The sequence below is a fragment of the Leucopleurus acutus genome (assembly GCF_964270905.1).
Source record: "Leucopleurus acutus genome assembly, chromosome: 12".
NCBI classification, from domain to species: Eukaryota; Metazoa; Chordata; class Mammalia; order Artiodactyla; family Delphinidae; genus Leucopleurus; species Leucopleurus acutus.
The window spans coordinates 12,289,819-12,307,820 of NC_139154.1; the positions used below are offsets into that span (position 1 = coordinate 12,289,819).

Here is an 18,002-nt window from a genome sequence, read left to right on the forward strand (position 1 = left end):
CACCCAACAACTTGGATGAATCTCAAAACAAACACGCCGAGTGAAAGAAGCCGGGGATAAAAAGAGGACTCTCTGGGTGCTTCCATTTATATAAGACTCTAACAAGTGACACTGATCTCTAGCGACAGAAAGCAGATCAATGGTCGGGGCAGGGGAACACTTGGTGGATGGTGGTTAGGTTCATTATCTTGATCGTGGTGGTGGTTTCAGAGTGTATACATACCTCTATCAGTATTCAGCAAATTGCACACTTTAAACGTGAATTTTTTTTTTTTTTTTTTTCGGTACGCAGGCCTCTCACCGTTGCGGCCTCTCCCGTTGCGGAGCACAGGCTCCGGACGCGCAGGCTCAGCGGCCATGGCTCACGGGCCCAGCCGCTCCGCGGCACGCGGGATCCTCCCGGACCGGGGCACGAACCCGTGTCCCCTGCATCGGCAGGCGGACTCTCGACCACTGCGCCACCAGGGAAGCCCTAAACGTGAATTTTATTGTATGTCAATCACACCTCGGTAGAACTGTACAAAGTATTGAATAGTTCAGGGCTGTGGAAGGGGTCGTGAAAGTCACAGACCCTGAAGCTTGAGCTTTAGTAGCGTCACTAGTCTCCTTCTGCTCGTCGTTTGCATTTTTCTGTGATACCAAGAACAATCCTCTAAACGTGGAATTAGAGCCGTCGGATTGCTCCACGAAGGCGATGACTTGGGGATGTCGCCTAGTTCTGTGCAGGGCCGTCGGTCTCCGAGGCTCGGAGACTGGAGACGACCTGCCAATTCTGGTTTGGGGACACAGAGTATCTTGAAGACACCTGGGGCCCAATGACAACTTTTTTTAATCCAGCATTTCCGCAGCCAGTGAAAGGTTCCTGCCTCTTTAAACTGGTAGTAATGAGTAAAGTGGCAGTAGGCCCGCCTATCGGTCTCAGGTGCGCGCGCACCCGCAAAGATCCGCCCCCCCCCCAGAGGCGTAGTACTTCCCAGAAGTTCTCTGCGGCTTGATTTGTCCCCATCGGCGACTCGTAGAAAACCTTGGGCTTGATAACAGCGCCGCTCCTGATTGGCCGCTTGCCGCGTGCTTGGTCTTCCTTGGAGTCTGCGCCGGGCGACTCGGCCGGTAGTGGCGATGTCCGGCCGGTCCAAGCGGGAGTCCCGTGGATCCACCCGCGGGAAGCGCGAGTCCGAGTCGCGGAGCAGCTCGGCTCGTGTCAGACGGGAGCGAGATCGGGAGCGGGAGACAGAGGCTCCGAGCTCCCGGGGCAGTCCGGTGCGCGTGAAGCGGGAGATCGAGCCGGCGAGCGCGCGCGAGGCCCTGGCGCCCGTGATCCCGGCGGTGCGGGTGAAGCGGGAGCGCGAGGCCGACGAGGACTCGGAGCCTGAGCGGGAGGTGCGAGGTGCGCGGGGCCGGGCGCGGGTTTCACTGTCGCGTTCTTCTTTTTCTTTTTCCAACCTTCTCTCCCCACGGGGAAGTCACACTCCACTCGCGACCCGACTCCGTTTTGATGAGGATAGTACTAGTCTTGATCAGGATCGTAGCTATAGCGTTTCTAACAGTAATAAGAACAGGTAGCTTTCCTTTATCGGATGTCTAATGCGGGTCAGGCGCTGTGCTAATTGTTTTACAGGTGTCCCTTCTTTTTAGTTTTTTACAAAATACCTGAGGAGTGAGTCTTGCTGTAATTTCTGAGCAGAGAGCCTGAACGCTGTGCACTTGGACCACACTGCCCTGTTATCCAGGGCTGTAGCAGCCAGGAGATATGGATTCTAGTCCTGCCTCTGAGACTGAGTCACGGTGGTTTGGGAAAGTGATTTTCACGTGTCTGTCCCTCTCTAGGTTAACGGAAGGAGTCCTGGAACCCATGACCTTTGAGAGCCCTAATAAGCCAGTGAGTCTGTCAGTTCCCATCTATGACTGTACCCTCTGCCTTTTTCTGCTGGACTCGTTCTGCTTCTCTTAGTAATTTCTGGAAACTTCTTGGCCAAGCCATGGTACTCTGTAGTGTGTACACTCTTTTCCAACTTGTTGATATCTTACCAATCATTAAGTAGGTTTCTATCATTTCTGAAGCTTTTCCTGTTTACCTCAATTACATCTTTTCCTTCTCTGAACTTGGAACTTCTGCATTGAACATGTTCCTATGTACTTGTTTTCTGGTGAGTTAGCAGGTGAACATATCACAAGGCTACATGTTAGGGGCAGTGTTCATGGGGGGGGGGTGGTCTTCATTCTCCAGGATTTTATAATTCTGTCTCTGCACCTGGTTATCTATATAAAATTATACTCTTACGTTAACTCTTAAATTTCTAGCTCAGAGTCCTGTGTTTGACATATTTTTATATTACCCTCAGGGTACAGATTAGCACCTTGCTCGTGGAAAGTGCTTGATAAATGTTCTTTGAATAATCTAGTTAATAATTTCAGGGTATTCTTTGATTTCCTTTACTTAAATATTCTGTCAGCCTCATGTTTCCCTTTCTTTGGAAGAGAAATTGTTTCTTAGATATTTTGTATACTTACGGTAAGGAGATTGTTTTCTCTGGGACACACTAGGATCCCAGTTGAGGTTACTGCTGTTTTCTTTTTTCCCTTTTATTTTTTTCATGAAATAGATTATAGGTACTAAGATGAGCTAAATGTCAAGTACATGTATAGTTTAAAGAAAAGTGTGGATATATATCCTTAAATCTACCACTTGTCAAGAATTGTGAAGGGTCTGAGATTTTACCCTTTTTGTACACTACCAAGTTAGCCTGCCGTGGTTTCATGGATGCTAATGGAAGACATGGAGCTGTTGGGCTTGAGACAGCTTATTGCAGCAATAACAGTAGCCAGAATATAGCATTGTCACTTCCCTGAGTCAGTTCCCACAGCGCAACACGATGAGAACCCATACACACAGTGGGTGGCCTCACAGGACAAGAACTCTGAGCTTAGAGAACCCAAATCTTCTATAATGGGCTGTGAGCTTGCCTCCCCTTTGCTCTGTAGGGACACACTGTCTCCTACTTCCAAAGCTATAGAAACAAACTTCACTGTACAAACAACTTTGACAAGATAGTCTGGAGGCAGTCAGTGCCTCTGGTCACAATATGTGCAGAAGTTCGAGAGACCCGTGGAGAGTTGCCTCCCGATGCTGTTCAGCTTAAGAAGTGGTACTTAACCAGTACCTTAGAAGCTCCCACAGGCCCCTTCCCAGTTGCATCTGCCTTCCTTGCTTGCTTGGGTAATCACTGAATTTTTTCTAATCATTTCTATTTTTATTATTTTATTATTTACAGTTTTACCTCACATATACATCCCTGAGTAGAACTGTATTTTATTTTGTATTTGTTATAAATGGAATCATACTATATGTTGTCTTCTGTTTTGCCTTTTTTTTTTTTTTTCCGCTAGCCATATTGTTGACGTTTATCCGGCAACACAGTGTTCTATTGATGATATACCAAAATGTATTCCTCCCATTTTTATATGTTGTAGACATTTGGGTTGTTTCCAGTTTGGTCTCTTTCAAATATTGCTGCTATAAATATTCTTTAGTAAAGCATTCCTGATGGCACATGTGCAAAAGTTCTCTAGGATATATAAGTAGAAGAGAGATTGCTGGGCCAAAAGGTCTGTGTATTTTCAGCTTTGATCTTGCTGTACTATTTTCTAAGAGGTTGTAACAGTTTATACTCCCACCAGCAGTTACATGAGCCTTCTCACTGTTCTTCATATTTGCCAACACTTGGAATTGCCTGATTTTATTTTTTCCTCTCTGGTAGGTGTGAAGTGGTATATCATTGTGCAAGGAAATTTGCATGTTCTTGATTACTGGTGAGGTTGAGCATCTTTTCTTTCTTTCTTTTTCTTTTTGGCCATGCTGTGAAGCTTGCAGGATCTTAGTTCCCCAACCAGGGACGAACCCCAGCCCCCTGCAGTGGAAGCACAAGAGTCCTAACCATTGGACAGCCAGGGAATTCCCAGCATTTTTTCATAAGTTTGAGGGCTGTCTTCCTCATTTCCTTTTGGGTTGTCTTTTTTTTTTTTTTTTTTTAATCTCCACCAGATTTCTTTATGTAATTGCAAGCAATTCCTTTGTTGGTTATATGTGTTTCAAGAATATCCTCTCAGTTTGTGGCCTGTTCCGTTAAGTGGGCTTCTTTGGTGTTGTCAGGCTGCCTGTACAGGAGCTCATCCTGATTAATTTTTCCCATTTCTGTGTGTGTTTGTGCTGGTAGTTGACCCTGAGTATGGGTTTCCCATTTTCAGAGCTTTTGATGCTTTTCCTTTCAGCAAAGAATGGCCGCATGGATTCTGAGGATCGGAGGAGCCGCCACTGCCCCTACCTGGACACCATTAACAGGTCGGTAGCACAGGAATGCCTAGGGCAGCAAAAGAACAGTGGAGTCTCTGCACAAAGTTCTTTGGACTGTACGTTAAAAATACATTCCAAAACTTTAGCTCTTTTAAAGCTTTCTGCCCAGAAAACTCTGCCTCTTGCCTTGTTTTTTAATCTTTGCCCTTCAATTTAAAGTGTCAGAGAGCATGTTGTTTTAGGGTGGGCATATGCAGAAAGAGCTTTTAGCTCATTTTGAATTTGTATGAGGAAATAAAGGGATATGTGGTGTCGATGACAATAGCAAATTTAAATATTATTGAGCACTGACTGTGTGCTAGGTACTACTCTAGGTGCCTGGGATTCAGCAGAGGAAAATCAGACAAAAATATATCCTAAAGCAGAGGTGTTTACCCCATCTTGGTATTCTTTGATCCCAGATGCATTTTAGGATGGTTTTTCATTTATGCCCTAGGGTGGCACTGTCTAATAGACTTTTCTGCAACAATGGAATTGCTCTTTAAGGGCTGTCCATTGTGGTAGGCACGGGCTACTTGTGGATATTGAGCACTTGAAATGTGGCTTGAGGAACTGAATTTTAAATTTTATTTAATTTTAATTATTTTACTTTTAAACACCAGTAGCTGTGTGTGGCTAGTGGCCCCTTTAACTGACAGTGCAGCTTTCCTGGGACCATTACCAATTAATCAGAGTTAATGCTTGAGAATGAATCCTCTTGCCACCTGTGAATTCAGTGGAGGTAAATTTTCTTTTATCACTTAACCCGCCCAGTACTCATATACCATTACTTTGCACTTGAATAGATAGATCTGTTTGTAGGTATTCCCCTAAAGTTCTTCAGGCTTCCCATTTATTTATTTATTATTTTTTTTTTTTATTTTTTATTTTTTTCGGTACGCGGGCCTCTCACTGTTGTGGCCTCTCCCACTGCGGAGCACAGGATCCGGACGCGCAGGCTCAGCGGCCATGGCTCACGGGCCCAGCCTCTCCGCAGCACGCGGGATCTTCCCAAACCGGGGCACGAACCCGTGTCCCCTGCGTTGGCAGGCAGACTCTCAACCACTGCGCCACCAGGGAAGCCCTAGGCTTCCCATTTATTTTTATGGAAAAAAAATAAAATTTTCTTTTATGAAAGGGTTTATTCACTCTTTTTATGTCCTTCCTTTAATGTCTTTTAATTTGGAATGCTGTTGGGGCCCTGTTACTTTAGTCCTACTTGTGGCTTTTCCTCCAGAGAAAGTAATGGAAGATTCTCAACTGGTTGTGAATACTCAAAAGAAAGAGGGCCGTTGGTGGAGATACCTTTGCACTGCTTTGGGGCTTGGCGGGTGGCGGTGCTATATTAAATGCCTAGGTAAGGAAGAGTTAATGTTCCCCACGGTTTGTATGTGATTGTTGAACTGTTCTCTGAAGGCGGCTGTGTGACTGCAGAACAGGAAGCCAGGGACACTGCTTCGCTCAGGTGCTCACCTAGGCAACCATCCCTATTAATTGTTTCTGTTTTGTTTTGGTTCTCTTAGGAGTGTGCTGGACTTTGACTTTGAGAAACTGTGTTCCATCTCCCTCTCGCATATCAATGCGTATGCCTGTCTGGTGTGTGGCAAGTACTTTCAGGGTAAATAAATGTTTTGCATCACATTTTCAGCACTAGCCACAGTTCTATTCAGGGATTTTTTTTTTGAAGTAAGTAAGCTGCTGTTAGGAATCATGTCTAATAAGCCCTATCTTTGTTCCCAGGAAGGTGGAATACTCTTAGAAAATCCACAGGAGGTTCTCTAATTGGTCAGAACCTGAATACATGTGAAAGGAAGAAAGAACTAGCCATATGAGAGACTATGTAGGAAGTATCAGAGACTCTGGGTTTTTGAATCTCCGATGTTTTCTATACTTATGTCTTTTTCTGAGAATCCTTTTACTCTAAGGACTTTTTCATTCTGTTCTTTTCTGCAAATTTATTATTTCAGTTCATTCAGAGCAAGCAAATGCTTTGTACACAGTATAGTGGAGGATTCAAAAGAATTATAAACTGCATTCTTTGCTCTAATAAGGATCTTATAAACTGTCAAGGTTGACACGTAAAACAATCAGCAGACTCTCTTAAGACCATAAAGATTACTGCTGGACTGTGTGGCGCTGAGTATAAATAAGGATGATAGGAGTTGAAATATGCAAAAATATGCAAAGGATGATAGGAGTTGAAATATGCAAAGTTGAAATATGCAAAGATCATTGTTAGCTGGAGTGTTTGTGTAGAGTTCATGGAGGAGGTGGAACTTGTACTCTGTATGCAGGACATAGAGTTTGAATAGGTTAAGGGTGAGATGCTCTAGAAAGGAGTGGCAACGTGAACAAAAGTATGTGGGTACAGGATTGTCGTGAATGTGGACAGTTGAAAACTCAGGACTAAGTGACGATGGACTGTCACAGATATGTACGTGTGTATGTGCAAATCAGTGTATGCATGTACGTACATGTATATGATATATACATGGATATTCCTAGTTTCTAATACATGAAGCTAGCTCATATACATAAACACATACATATATGCACACACACATATACACACACACGCACAAATACACCCACACATATTTTCTCTGTTCATGTATATGAAATTAGTTCCCTTATGTCTTGTGCCATCTAGGGAATAAAGATAATGCGCTATTCTTTCTTGCTAATTTTTGTGATGAGAAGAGTTCATGTGGGAGATTCCTTTCGTGGATGGTGTAGTACTTTGTTTTTGCTGATACTAACATGCTCTGGTACAAAATAATGAAAGGAAAATTACCCCTCATCTGTGTGCTTATGGAGTCTGCCCTTCTCTCATAGCCTTTCACTCTTCCCTACAGGCCGGGGTTTGAAGTCTCATGCCTACATTCACAGTGTCCAGTTTAGTCACCATGTCTTCCTCAACCTCCACACCCTCAAGTTTTACTGCCTCCCAGACAACTATGAGATCATCGATTCCTCGCTGGAGGATATCACGGTGCGTGTCCAAGAGGGTTGGTTTGGAACCAGTTATCCTGGGAGCCACCCCAGGGCTCCTGAGGATCTGCCCCACCCAAGGTCAGGGAAGAGTCTCAGTCCCTTGGGCTTCGAGAGGCTCCTTTCGCCTTGGCAGGAACCAGAGAAACATAGTAAGGAGGTCACAATCCATAATTTTGGCCCATGGTCTACAGCCTAGCTCTGATTTCTGCTTTTAATGTTGAGGGTTAGGACTGAAGGAATATTGCTACTTTTCAATTAGGGTGAAAGCATTTTTGTGAAATAAATTATCCTTCCATATTTTGGAGTAGGGATGTGAATTGGGCCTGCTGTAGGACAGTGGATGCCAAGAGGTATACCAGCTTCCGGCTACTTTTGACATGATGCTGCCAGAATGGCCAGCATGTCCATCTGTGGGCTCTGGTTTGTGCCCTGTGCCAAGAGTCACTGCACTTGAGTGAGGAGTGTGGAAAGTCCTCTTGGGCTTTGAGTACTGTTGGAACTGTTGATTATTGCTTTCCTTTTCAGCAGCGGCTGCATGTTCAGTAGAGTTGAATGCTCTGTTTATTAAGGAAAGCTTGGTTTTCAGAGTGTTTGAAACACTACTTCCTCCACTTCCATATGTTTTATAACAGTCTATTAACGTTGAAGTTAAAGTGGTTAAGGACAGTATTTATAGATGGAGAAACTGAAAGGAATTCAAGCTCTCAAAGTGAGTTAGTGGCGACCTCTGACCAGTGTGTGACGTGATGACCCTCATAGGTCTAGGACAGGGAAGGTTCTGATCCTGCCCCTCCAGCCACAGGGAGTCCTGAGATCTCAGTCCTGCACAGATAGGAGGTGACACTCCTGTTCCTGCACCGGGCCTGTGTGCTGGCTCTGTGTGAGGTCCCACCTGGGACTCAGACTCCTGCCTCCTGCAGACTTGAGTGTCCTGCAGCTTCTCCCTGTTGTTTGTCACGGGTTTGGCTGAACCTGCGGTCTGAGGACAGGCCTGGGATTCAGTGACTTTGGGTTAAACACAGAGATCACCTTCTAGATGAGCAACGTGGGGCGGGGCCCATTGCATGTTACCTCAGTCCTTAGACCTACTGTTGGGAGCCCTTTGGGTGGGTGGTGAGACGTTCACGACCAAAGTATCTTTTCTTTTGGCAGAAATTGCTGTTGTGGATATATCTTGTGAACTCTGTAGACTGCCCTAAAACAGCCTAGGATTTTCTTTTGCTTTTCAGTATGTGTTGAAGCCCACTTTCACAAAGCAGCAGATCGCTAACTTGGACAAGCAAGCCAAGTTGTCCCGGGCATATGATGGTACCACTTACCTGCCCGGTATCGTGGGCCTGAATAACATAAAGGCCAACGACTACGCCAATGCCGTCCTTCAGGTAGGTTGGAGGCGGGAACCATGAGGGAGGGGGCAACCCGGGAACACTGTGAAGCTTGGCTAAGAAACAGCTGCCTTCTGGTGGAGTGCAGTCAGGTGGTCCTCAGACCCCGAGCCTTGCCAAGGACTCTTCTTGGGTGTTTGTTCTGCCCCAAGCAGAACATTCCCGTCTGCCTGAGGGGCTGCCACCAAATGGTGGACCAGTTCCAGCCTCTGGAGCTTCCAGGGAATGGGGGATGGAGCTGCGCAGGGCCTGCAGTACCAAGTAAGAGACACGTGAGCTAGATGATGCTTTTTCTTTTCATGATGCAGGTGTTCATTGTGTTGGCTCTGTTATGTCTCTGTCCTGCCCCTGTGCTGAAGTCCTGCAGTGGGAAAGGCAGAAAGCCAAAGTTGTCCTGTTTGCAATTGTTTTGCTTTTTAAAAAAAATTACACAAGTAATGTGCGCATATTGTAGAAAAATTAGAAAACGTTGGTAAGCATAAGAAAATAATCATCCTACTTCACTCAAAAAAAACTGGTTAGGGCTTCCCTGGTGGCGCTGTGGTTGAGAGTCCGCCTGCCGATGCAGGGGACACGGGTTTGTGCCCTGGTCCGGGAAGATCCCACATGCCGCGAAGCGGCTGGGCCTGTGAGCCATGGCCGCTGAGCCTGCGCGTCTGGAGCCTGTGCTCTGCAACGGGAGAGGCCACAACAGTGAGAGGCCCGCGTATCGCCAAAAAAAAAAAAAAAAAAACTGGTTAAAAAAAAGTATAAACAAGTACTTGTGTAGGGGGAAGATAAAGAAAGTATAAAACAAAAGGTTCATTCCTTTGTTTCCCTCGTACTCTGTCCTGGGGTAGTTAGCAGTATAGAGACCTCCAGAACTTTATTCTAAACGCAGCTACACAAATGCATTATATCCTGTCATGTGGCAATATTATGGTTTATTTTGTTATTTCCCACTTGATACATAAAATTTCACTTGTCTCACATTTTTATTTCTGTTACCAGTGTTGCAGTGAGTATTCTTCTATATATGTATAGTCTTGTACTTCTTGTGACACTGTTACATTTTGTTATATTTCTTTTCTAGACTTGAAAAATATTTATATTTTTTTATCTATAAAGTAATGTAGTATCTTTGTATGTATTTTAACCTAAAAGCATATTATGAAATCAATAAATATTCTTGTGCAGCATCCTTAATGTTTACATGTCAGTCCATTTTGTTGAATTTAATTTATTTAACCTTCTTTTCTTCTTGTATTAATGCACCTTGGGCCTAGATTCTAGGCTGTAGGGGGTTTGTAGCAATTTACAAACCCACCAGCAACACAAAAGGGTGTTTTTCTTTTTCCTTTTTTTTAATTGAAGTATAGTTGATTTACAGTGTTGTGTTAGTTTCTGGTATACAGCAAGGTGATTCGGTTATGCATACATATATATATATATTCTTTTTCATACTCTTTTACATCATGGTTTATTACAGGATATTGAATATAGTTCCCTGTGCTATACAGTAGGACCTTATTTATCTATTTTATATGTAGTGGTTTGTATCTGCTAATCCCAAACTCCTAATTTATCCCCTCCCCCACCCTTTTCCCTTTGGTAACCATAAGTTTTCTATGTCAGTGAGTCTGTTTGTTTCATGGATAAGTTCATTTGTGTCGTGTTTTAGATTCCACATGTAAGTGATATCATACGGTATTTGTCTTTCTCTTTCTGGCTTACTTAGTATGATAATCTTTAGGTCCATCCATGTTTCTGTAAAAGGCATTATTTCATTCTTTTTGTGGCTGAGTAACATTCCAGTGTGTGTGTGTGTGTGTGTGTGTGTGTGTGTGTGTGTGTGTGTGTGTGTGTGTGTGTGTGTGTGTATCACATCTTCTTTATCCATTCATCTGTTGATGGACATTTAGCTTGTTTCCGTGTCTTGGCTGTTGTAAATAGTGCTTCTATGAATATTGGGGTGCATGTGTTTTTTCGAATTATAGTTATCTCCAGATATATGCTTAGGAGTGGGATTGCTGGATCATACAGTAGCTCTGTTTTTAGCTTTTTAAGGAACCGCCATACTGTTCTCCATAGTGACTGCACCAATTTACATTCCTACCAACAGTGTAGGAGGGTTCCCAAAAGGGTGTTCTTCATCTTGCATTGTCACTGTTAGCATTGAAAACAACTTTTTCCATTTTTTTTTTAATGTATTTCATTTATTGATTTTTGGCTGTATTGGGTCTTGGTTGCTGTGTGCGGACTTTCTCTAGTTGCGGCGAGTGGGGGCTACTCTTCGTTGTGGTGCGTGGGCTTCTCATTGTGGTGGCTTCTCTTGTTGCGGAGCATGGGCTCTAGGCGCATGGGTTTCAGTAGTTGTGGCACGCGGGCTCAGTAGTTGTGGCTCATGGGATCTAGAGCACAGGCTCAGTAGTTGTGGCGCACGGGCTTAGTTGCTCTGTGGCATGTGGGATCCTCCCGGACCAGGGCTTGAACCCATTTCCCCTGCATTGGCAGGCAGTTTCTTAACCACTGCGCCAGCAGGGAAGCCCAACTTTTTCCATTTTGATAGGTATCTCCATTTTAATTTACTTTTTAAGAATTCACTTCTAAAGTTGATTATTATATTTTTTCATGAGTTGTTGGGCCTTATGTGCTCATTTTTTTATTAGTGGTCCATTTTATTGAGGATTAAAAGTATGCTGGAGAGGGTGTGGAGAAAAGGGTACACTCTTGCACTGTTGGTGGGAATGTAAATTGTTACAGCCACTATGGAGAACAGTATGGAGTTTCCTTAAAAAACTAAAAATAGAATTACCATACGACCCAGCAATCCCAATACTGGGCATATACCCTGAGAAAACCATAATTCAAAAAGAGTCATGTACCAAAATGTTCATTTCAGCTCTATTTATAATAGCCAGACATGGAAGCAACCTAAGTGTCCATCATCGGATGAATGGATAAAGAAGATGTGGCACATATATACAATGGAATATTACTCAGACATAAAAAGAAATGAAATTGAGATATTTATAGTGAGGTGGATAGACCTAGAGTCTGTCATACGGAGTGAAGTAAGTCAGAAAAAGAAAAACACCGTATGCTAACACATGTATGGAATCTAAGAAAAAAAAGGTCATTGAAGAACCTAGGGGTAAGATGGGAATAAAGACACAGACCTACTAGAGAATGGACTTGAGGATATGGGGAGGGGAAAGGGTAAGCTGTGACAAAGTGAGAGAGTGGCATGGACATATATACACTACCAAACGTAAAATAGATAGCTAGTGGGAAGCAGCCCCATAGCACAGGGAGATCAGCTCGGTGGTTTGTGACCACCTAGAGGGGTGGGATAGGGAGGGTGGGAGGGAGGGAGACGCAAGAGGGAAGAGATATGGGAACATGTGTATATGTATAACTGATTCACTTTGTTACAAAGCAGAAACTAACACACCATTATAAAGCAATTATACTCCAATAAAGGTGTTAAAAAAAATCAGATGTTCAAACTTAAAAAAAAAGTAGGCATATATATATTGGCCTCTTTTTTTGCATATGTTGCACATATTTCGTTCTAGTTCTTTTTTGGCCTTTAAACTTTGTTCGTGATATTTTTGCATGAAGAATTTGGTAAAAAATTGTAAAAGTATATCTGTGAATTTTGGTGTCTGCCATTGGTGTCATGCCTGGTCCCTGGAGAGGTCAGATTCTTAGGTGGAGAGAGACTTTGTGGACTGTTCCTCTTACAGCCTCTCGTGGCTTTGTGAAGACTGCTACAGGATGGACAGATAGGATTTGGATATGGGCAGGGCAGTTAGTTTTGGCTTTGTGATGGGTTTCAGTCCCCACAGGAAGTTCTCTTTATTTATACAAATAAGATCACCTGGCTCTGTAGCGCGATGAATAGTGCATTGGACTTCTATTTATACAAACAAGGAGATGAACAAATCCTTTGTGATGTTTCCACTAAAATGGGATTGAATGGACCAAGTACTCCACCTGGAGGCTGAATAATTTCTCTCCGAGGACACCTACTGCTTGTATTGTTGCTGAAACCAGGGAGCAACCTCTCTCCACAGCATGGAAAAGCAGGAATTAGTATAAACGATCCATATGCTTCTCCTTTTTTGAGAGTAACTCTAAGCAGGAAATCCTTGTTTCTTCAGCTGAGCTAAGCTTGTAGGGGCTTTCCTGATCACCTCTATCATTACCCTGAGTTGTATCCTGAGTTGTCTTCCCCAGAGACACCTGGGTTTAATTGTGTTTAACAGCATCCTTCTATCCTTGCTGAAAGAATTACCTTGTCAAAGAAAGTTGTGCTCATGGTAAGCATAGCACTGACGAGGATTCATGAACCCATCAGGAGGTACCTGTGGGGAGACTATGCATTTATTTAGGGTCTGTACCGTGGTCTCCTTCCCAGTTTCATAACTCAAACTAATAAGCATGTGTTTCTTCTTGAACTAACATGGCTGGTCTTTATCTTTTTGCTTAATGAGATAAAATTAATTTTTGTTCTTTTAAACCTTTTAACTATTTTCCATCGTAACAGAGTACATTCATTTTTATATACAGTTGTATCGTTTTGTTTTGTTTGGTTTGGTTTTGGTTTTGGCCATGCCACACAACATGTGGGATCTTAGTTTCCCAACCAGGGATCAAACCTGTGCTCCCTACAGTGGAAGTGCAGAGTCTTAACCACTGGACCACCAGGGAAGTCCCTGTATCATTTTATTACCACACTCTCAATACCACATTTGGGGAAGACACCAGGTTTTACTAAGATGTTTTTCATATTGTTTTAATGTACAGTTGAGAGATGGGGGAACTGTGGTCTCCAGATAGTTCTGTCTGCCCCAGCCAAATACATGGTGAAGAAAGAGTATCTGGGTTTCTAGCCTTCAGTTCCTGTGAATCCAAACATAGTCACAGGTCTAATTAGAGTAAACAAAGGAAATTTTTAATTAAGTTGGTCAGCAGATAGGGATTTGAATACCTTTTTTTTTTTTTTTTTTTTTTTTTTTTTTGCGGTACGCGGGCCTCTCACTGTTGTGGCCTCTCCCGTTGAGGAGCACAGGCTCCGGACGCGCAGGCTTAGCGGCCATGGCTCATGGCCCCAGCTACTCCGTGGCATGTGGGATCTTCCTGGGCCGGGGCACGAACCCACGTCCCCTGCATCGGCAGGTGGACTCTAAACCACTGCGCCACCAGGGAAGCCCGAATACCTTTATTTTAAAACTCCTTTGTTATACCCACGTTAGCAGAGTGTCTGCAGAACTGAACTTTCTGTGAAACTCGCTATAAAGGATGTTTCTCTAATGTGAACTCTGGGGGGGATTCTCTGGGAGTGCATTTGCTTCTGATTCTTTAAGGCATCACAGGCACAGTTCTATTAGAAGAACTTTAGGTGGACAAGCTTGGCTCCCAGGGGTCCTGAAGAAAGGCTGTGGATTAATTGGAGTGTTTGTTTGATTTCCAGGCTCTGTCTAACGTTCCTCCTCTCCGAAACTACTTCCTGGAAGAAGACAATTATAAGAACATCAAGCGTCCTCCTGGGGATATCATGTTCCTGTTGGTCCAGCGTTTTGGAGAGCTGATGAGAAAGCTCTGGAACCCTCGAAATTTCAAGGCACATGTGTCTCCCCATGAGATGCTTCAAGCTGTCGTCCTTTGCAGCAAGAAGACTTTTCAGATCACCAAGCAAGGTAAGGAAGGAGTAATTCATGTTTTCTGACTTTAGGGCAACACAACTAGTTTGATGAGCACATTTACTTCCACTTTGCTGTGAACCTTACAGTAGCCGGAGCGAGTGTCCAGTGCATACTGTGGTTAGGTTCCTCACTCTTCCTTCCTCAGCCTGCCCTGCCCAGGGTCCCAAGCGATTTTAGCTGGATAGAAAGTCTGTCTGCTTTGGTGAACTAAACTCTACGACTCAGGAAAACCAGGAGGCTGGGAAAGGCACCATCCCTTATTAAGCGCCTGCCACTTTTGGTTCTCATTTTGCCATGTTGCAGACTAGAATATTTTATTTTGACTATTTTTATCTCTCCAAACTCAATTAGTTATTGCCACATGAGTAGCTCTTAGTACCTGTATCTGATATGATATTCTCTAGCATCCAGGTCAGTTGATCCACCATTCACTCATGGTGCTAGTAGGTTTTAATGCTACCAGGATAAGAAACACAGTTTTTTCTTCCAGGGGCTCCTATTCTAGTGGGGAAGATAGTTATGTAGAAAGATGATTACAGGGTGTTAAGTGCCGTGATAGAGGAAGCACAACATGCTATGGGAGGGAGCACAGAGTAAGGACGCCTGTCGAGCACATGGGAGGTGGGCTGGGGGTCAGAGTGAAGGAAGAGACACCTAAGTTTTAGGTAGCGGGAAGACAGGGTGGGGTTGGGCATTCCAGGTAGAGAGGACACCGGACAGGAGCATGGAGCTGCCTGGTGCAGAGAGAAGACTGCATGTGGCTGGACCCTTGGATCCAACGATGAGAGCCGAGGTGAACCAGGTGTTGGGTTTATATGCCACTATAAGGAGGCTGGATTACATCCTGATAACGGTGGGGAGTCAGTGAACAAACGCTTTTAAGTAAAGATGTGCCTTCACATCTTTGTTTTGAAAACATTCTGGCTGAGGAGTGACTTAGAAGGGAAGTTCAGTAATGGCCTGTATATATGGGCTAAATCTTGTTCCTGAATGGTTTCCTCTCCATTTTTAATGGTACGTGGGCCTCTCCCTGTTGTGGCCTCTCCCGTTGCGGAGCACAGGCTCCGGACGCGCAGGCTCAGTGGCCATGGCTCACGGGCCCAGCCGCTCCGCGGCACGTGGGATCCTCCCGGACCGGGGCACGAACCCATATCCCCTGCATCGGCAGGCGGACTCTCAACCACTGTGCCACCAGGGAAGCCCAGTAATGGCTTTTTAAATTTTTATTTTAATTTAATTTAATTTTTTTTTAAAAAAATATTTGGCCATGCCGCATGGCTTGCGGGATCTCAGTTACCCGACCAGGGATTGAACCTGGGCCACAGCAGTGAAAGCGTCAAGTCCTAACCACTAGACCAGCAGTCCCCAACCTTTTTGGCACCAGGGAATGGTTTCGTGGAAGACAGTTTTTCCCCGGACTGGGGGGGGGGGGGGCGGGAGGGTGGTGTGGGAGGGTTCAGGCGGTAATGGGAGCGACGGGGAGCAGCAGATGAAGCTTCCCTCGCTAGCCTGCTGCTCACCTCCTGCGGTGCGGCCTCGGCCCAGGGGTTGGGGACCCCTGCACTAGACTACCGGGGAACTCCCAGTAATGGCTCTTGATGGGTGATGAGACTCAGGTTTGGAATAGAGGAGATAAAATCGAAGATTTTGGTTGAACCAGAGAGCCAAGGGAGAGAGTAAAGATCAGAAGACTTGAGAGTTTGTCCTTCAGGAGTGCCAGCGTGTAGTGGCCAGGTAGAGGAGGATGCCCAGGGGACGGGATGGCGTGGCCAGAGAGGAAGGAGAAACACTGAGAAATGCCAACCCGCATGTGGTTTGGAATATCGTACTGTCTCCCAGCTTCGACATACCATCTTTCTTTCTTTTCCAGGGGATGGAGTCGACTTTCTCTCCTGGTTTTTGAATGCTCTACACTCAGCTCTGGGGGGCACAAAGAAGAAAAAAAAAAGTAAGTCATGTTATTTTGTGAAAGGGAGACCTTTTTTGTTTTGTTGTTTCTTTTAAAAAACGCTCTGCAGCTTCCCATCCTTTTCTTCTTACCTGTTTATCTTTTTGTGTTAGGGTAGTGTCTCTGTATATATGGGCTAAATCTTGTTCCTGAATGGTTTCCTCTCCATTTTTCTTTATTAGAATATGGTTATATCTAATGGCATTTTTAATAAGTGGAAATGGGTATATAATTGTGCTCTAGAAGTCCTGACCCAGTTTCAAGCTGGGGGGCTGGGCAGCATGCTGTAGACATGCTAGCGGTGCCAGAGCGAGGGCTTGGTGGGCGGGTTGCCTGGCTTGTAATTTGGTGGAACAAACTAAAAGCTCGTGCCTCGCCCTGAGCATGTACTTGTGTAGATGAGGCTGGCCGCTCTTTTCATTCTCAGACCTTGAGTCCCTGTGTTTCTTAGCATCCAGGTTGGCTTAGCAGTAGCTAGACATTTTTCATGAATGCCAAAAATAACTCTTAGCTTAGAGACCGCTGAACCAGGTGAATAATTTTGGAGACCTAATGCAGTTTTCTTCTTTCTGTGTTCTGATGGTGTTGGTTTCTTCATGTGGGATTGTGGCCTCGTTCTTTTTCTGTCACATAGCCCTGCCACCTCTTCAGGTATCTTCAGCCTGTGTGCCCCATCTCTCTTGGGAAGAAGATAGACATAAAATAATTATTTACACAAATACTTATAAAGGTATAATTTAGTTGTATATGTTACAAAGGTTCTTCTCTGCTTAGTGAGAGCTTTGGGTCTTCTGCTGGAAGATGCTGGTTTATTTCAGAAATTTAGGAGTTAGGACTATATTTTGGAAATGCTTTCCAAGCTGACAGAATTTGCATTTTGATTTCTGTTTGTACAGCTATTGTGACTGATGTTTTCCAGGGGTCCATGAGGATCTTCACTAAAAAGCTTCCTCATCCTGATTTGGTGAGTGGCTTGAACCGAGTTTTGGACCGATCTATATCGCCTGAGGGGATTTAGGGTTGACAGAGAGATGCTTAGATAACTGGTACAGCCTTTTTTTTTTTTTTTTTTTGTGGTACGCGGGCCTCTCACCGCCGTGGCCTCTCCCGCCGCGGAGCACAGGCTCTGGACGTGTAGGCCCAGCGGCCATGGCTCACAGGCCCAGCCGCTCCGCGGCACGTGGGATCCTCCCAGACCAGGGCATGAACCCGTGTCCCCCGCATCGGCAGATGGACTCTCAACCACTGCGCCACCAGGGAAGCCCCGGTACAGCCTTTTGCTCCAGGAGGAGGTTCTACAGTACACCTGCCAAGTGGCACTTCTTCTAGGTTCCTGTTGCACCAGTGTGCTTCAGTTTGGGAGGTAGTGGTTGGATATAACAGTTGACCTTTGAACAACACAGGTTTGAACTGCACTGGTTCACTTATACATGGATTTTTTTTTTAATACATAAAACTACTACGTTTACGTTTAGCAGTTGGTTGAATCCGAGGATGCGGAATCTGTGGATATGGAGGGCCAACTATAGGACTTGAGCATCCGTGGATTTTGGTATCCAAGGCAGCTCCTGGAACCAACCATAGATACCGAGGGATGACTGATTTCAGTGTTCTGGCCACTGGGTGGTGCTGGCGTGTTTTTTCCAGAAAGCTCA

The 18,002-nt window shown here is 44.6% G+C and overlaps 1 protein-coding gene across 4 annotated transcripts in view; it reads left to right on the plus strand.

The window, feature by feature from the left end:
* Positions 1-1,114: 1,114 nt before the first annotated feature.
* Positions 1,115-18,002, plus strand: part of USP39 (ubiquitin specific peptidase 39) — a 30,657-nt gene continuing 13,769 nt past the window's right edge. Inside the window, exons 1-9 of one of the 4 annotated variants that reach the window (XM_082851502.1) lie at positions 1,345-1,380; positions 1,828-1,879; positions 4,270-4,339; positions 5,854-5,948; positions 7,186-7,322; positions 8,554-8,706; positions 14,168-14,393; positions 16,270-16,347; positions 17,244-17,311. In XM_082851502.1, the coding sequence (XP_082707628.1) occupies positions 4,284-4,339; positions 5,854-5,948; positions 7,186-7,322; positions 8,554-8,706; positions 14,168-14,393; positions 16,270-16,347; positions 17,244-17,311 (813 nt within the window). In that variant the 5' untranslated portion in view covers positions 1,345-1,380; positions 1,828-1,879; positions 4,270-4,283. Of the gene's footprint in view, positions 1,388-1,827; positions 1,880-3,218; positions 3,811-4,269; positions 4,340-5,853; positions 5,949-7,185; positions 7,323-8,553; positions 8,707-14,167; positions 14,394-16,269; positions 16,348-17,243; positions 17,312-18,002 lie in introns of those variants that run through there. The other 3 variants (XM_082851499.1, XM_082851501.1, XM_082851500.1) reach the window with 3 other exon arrangements.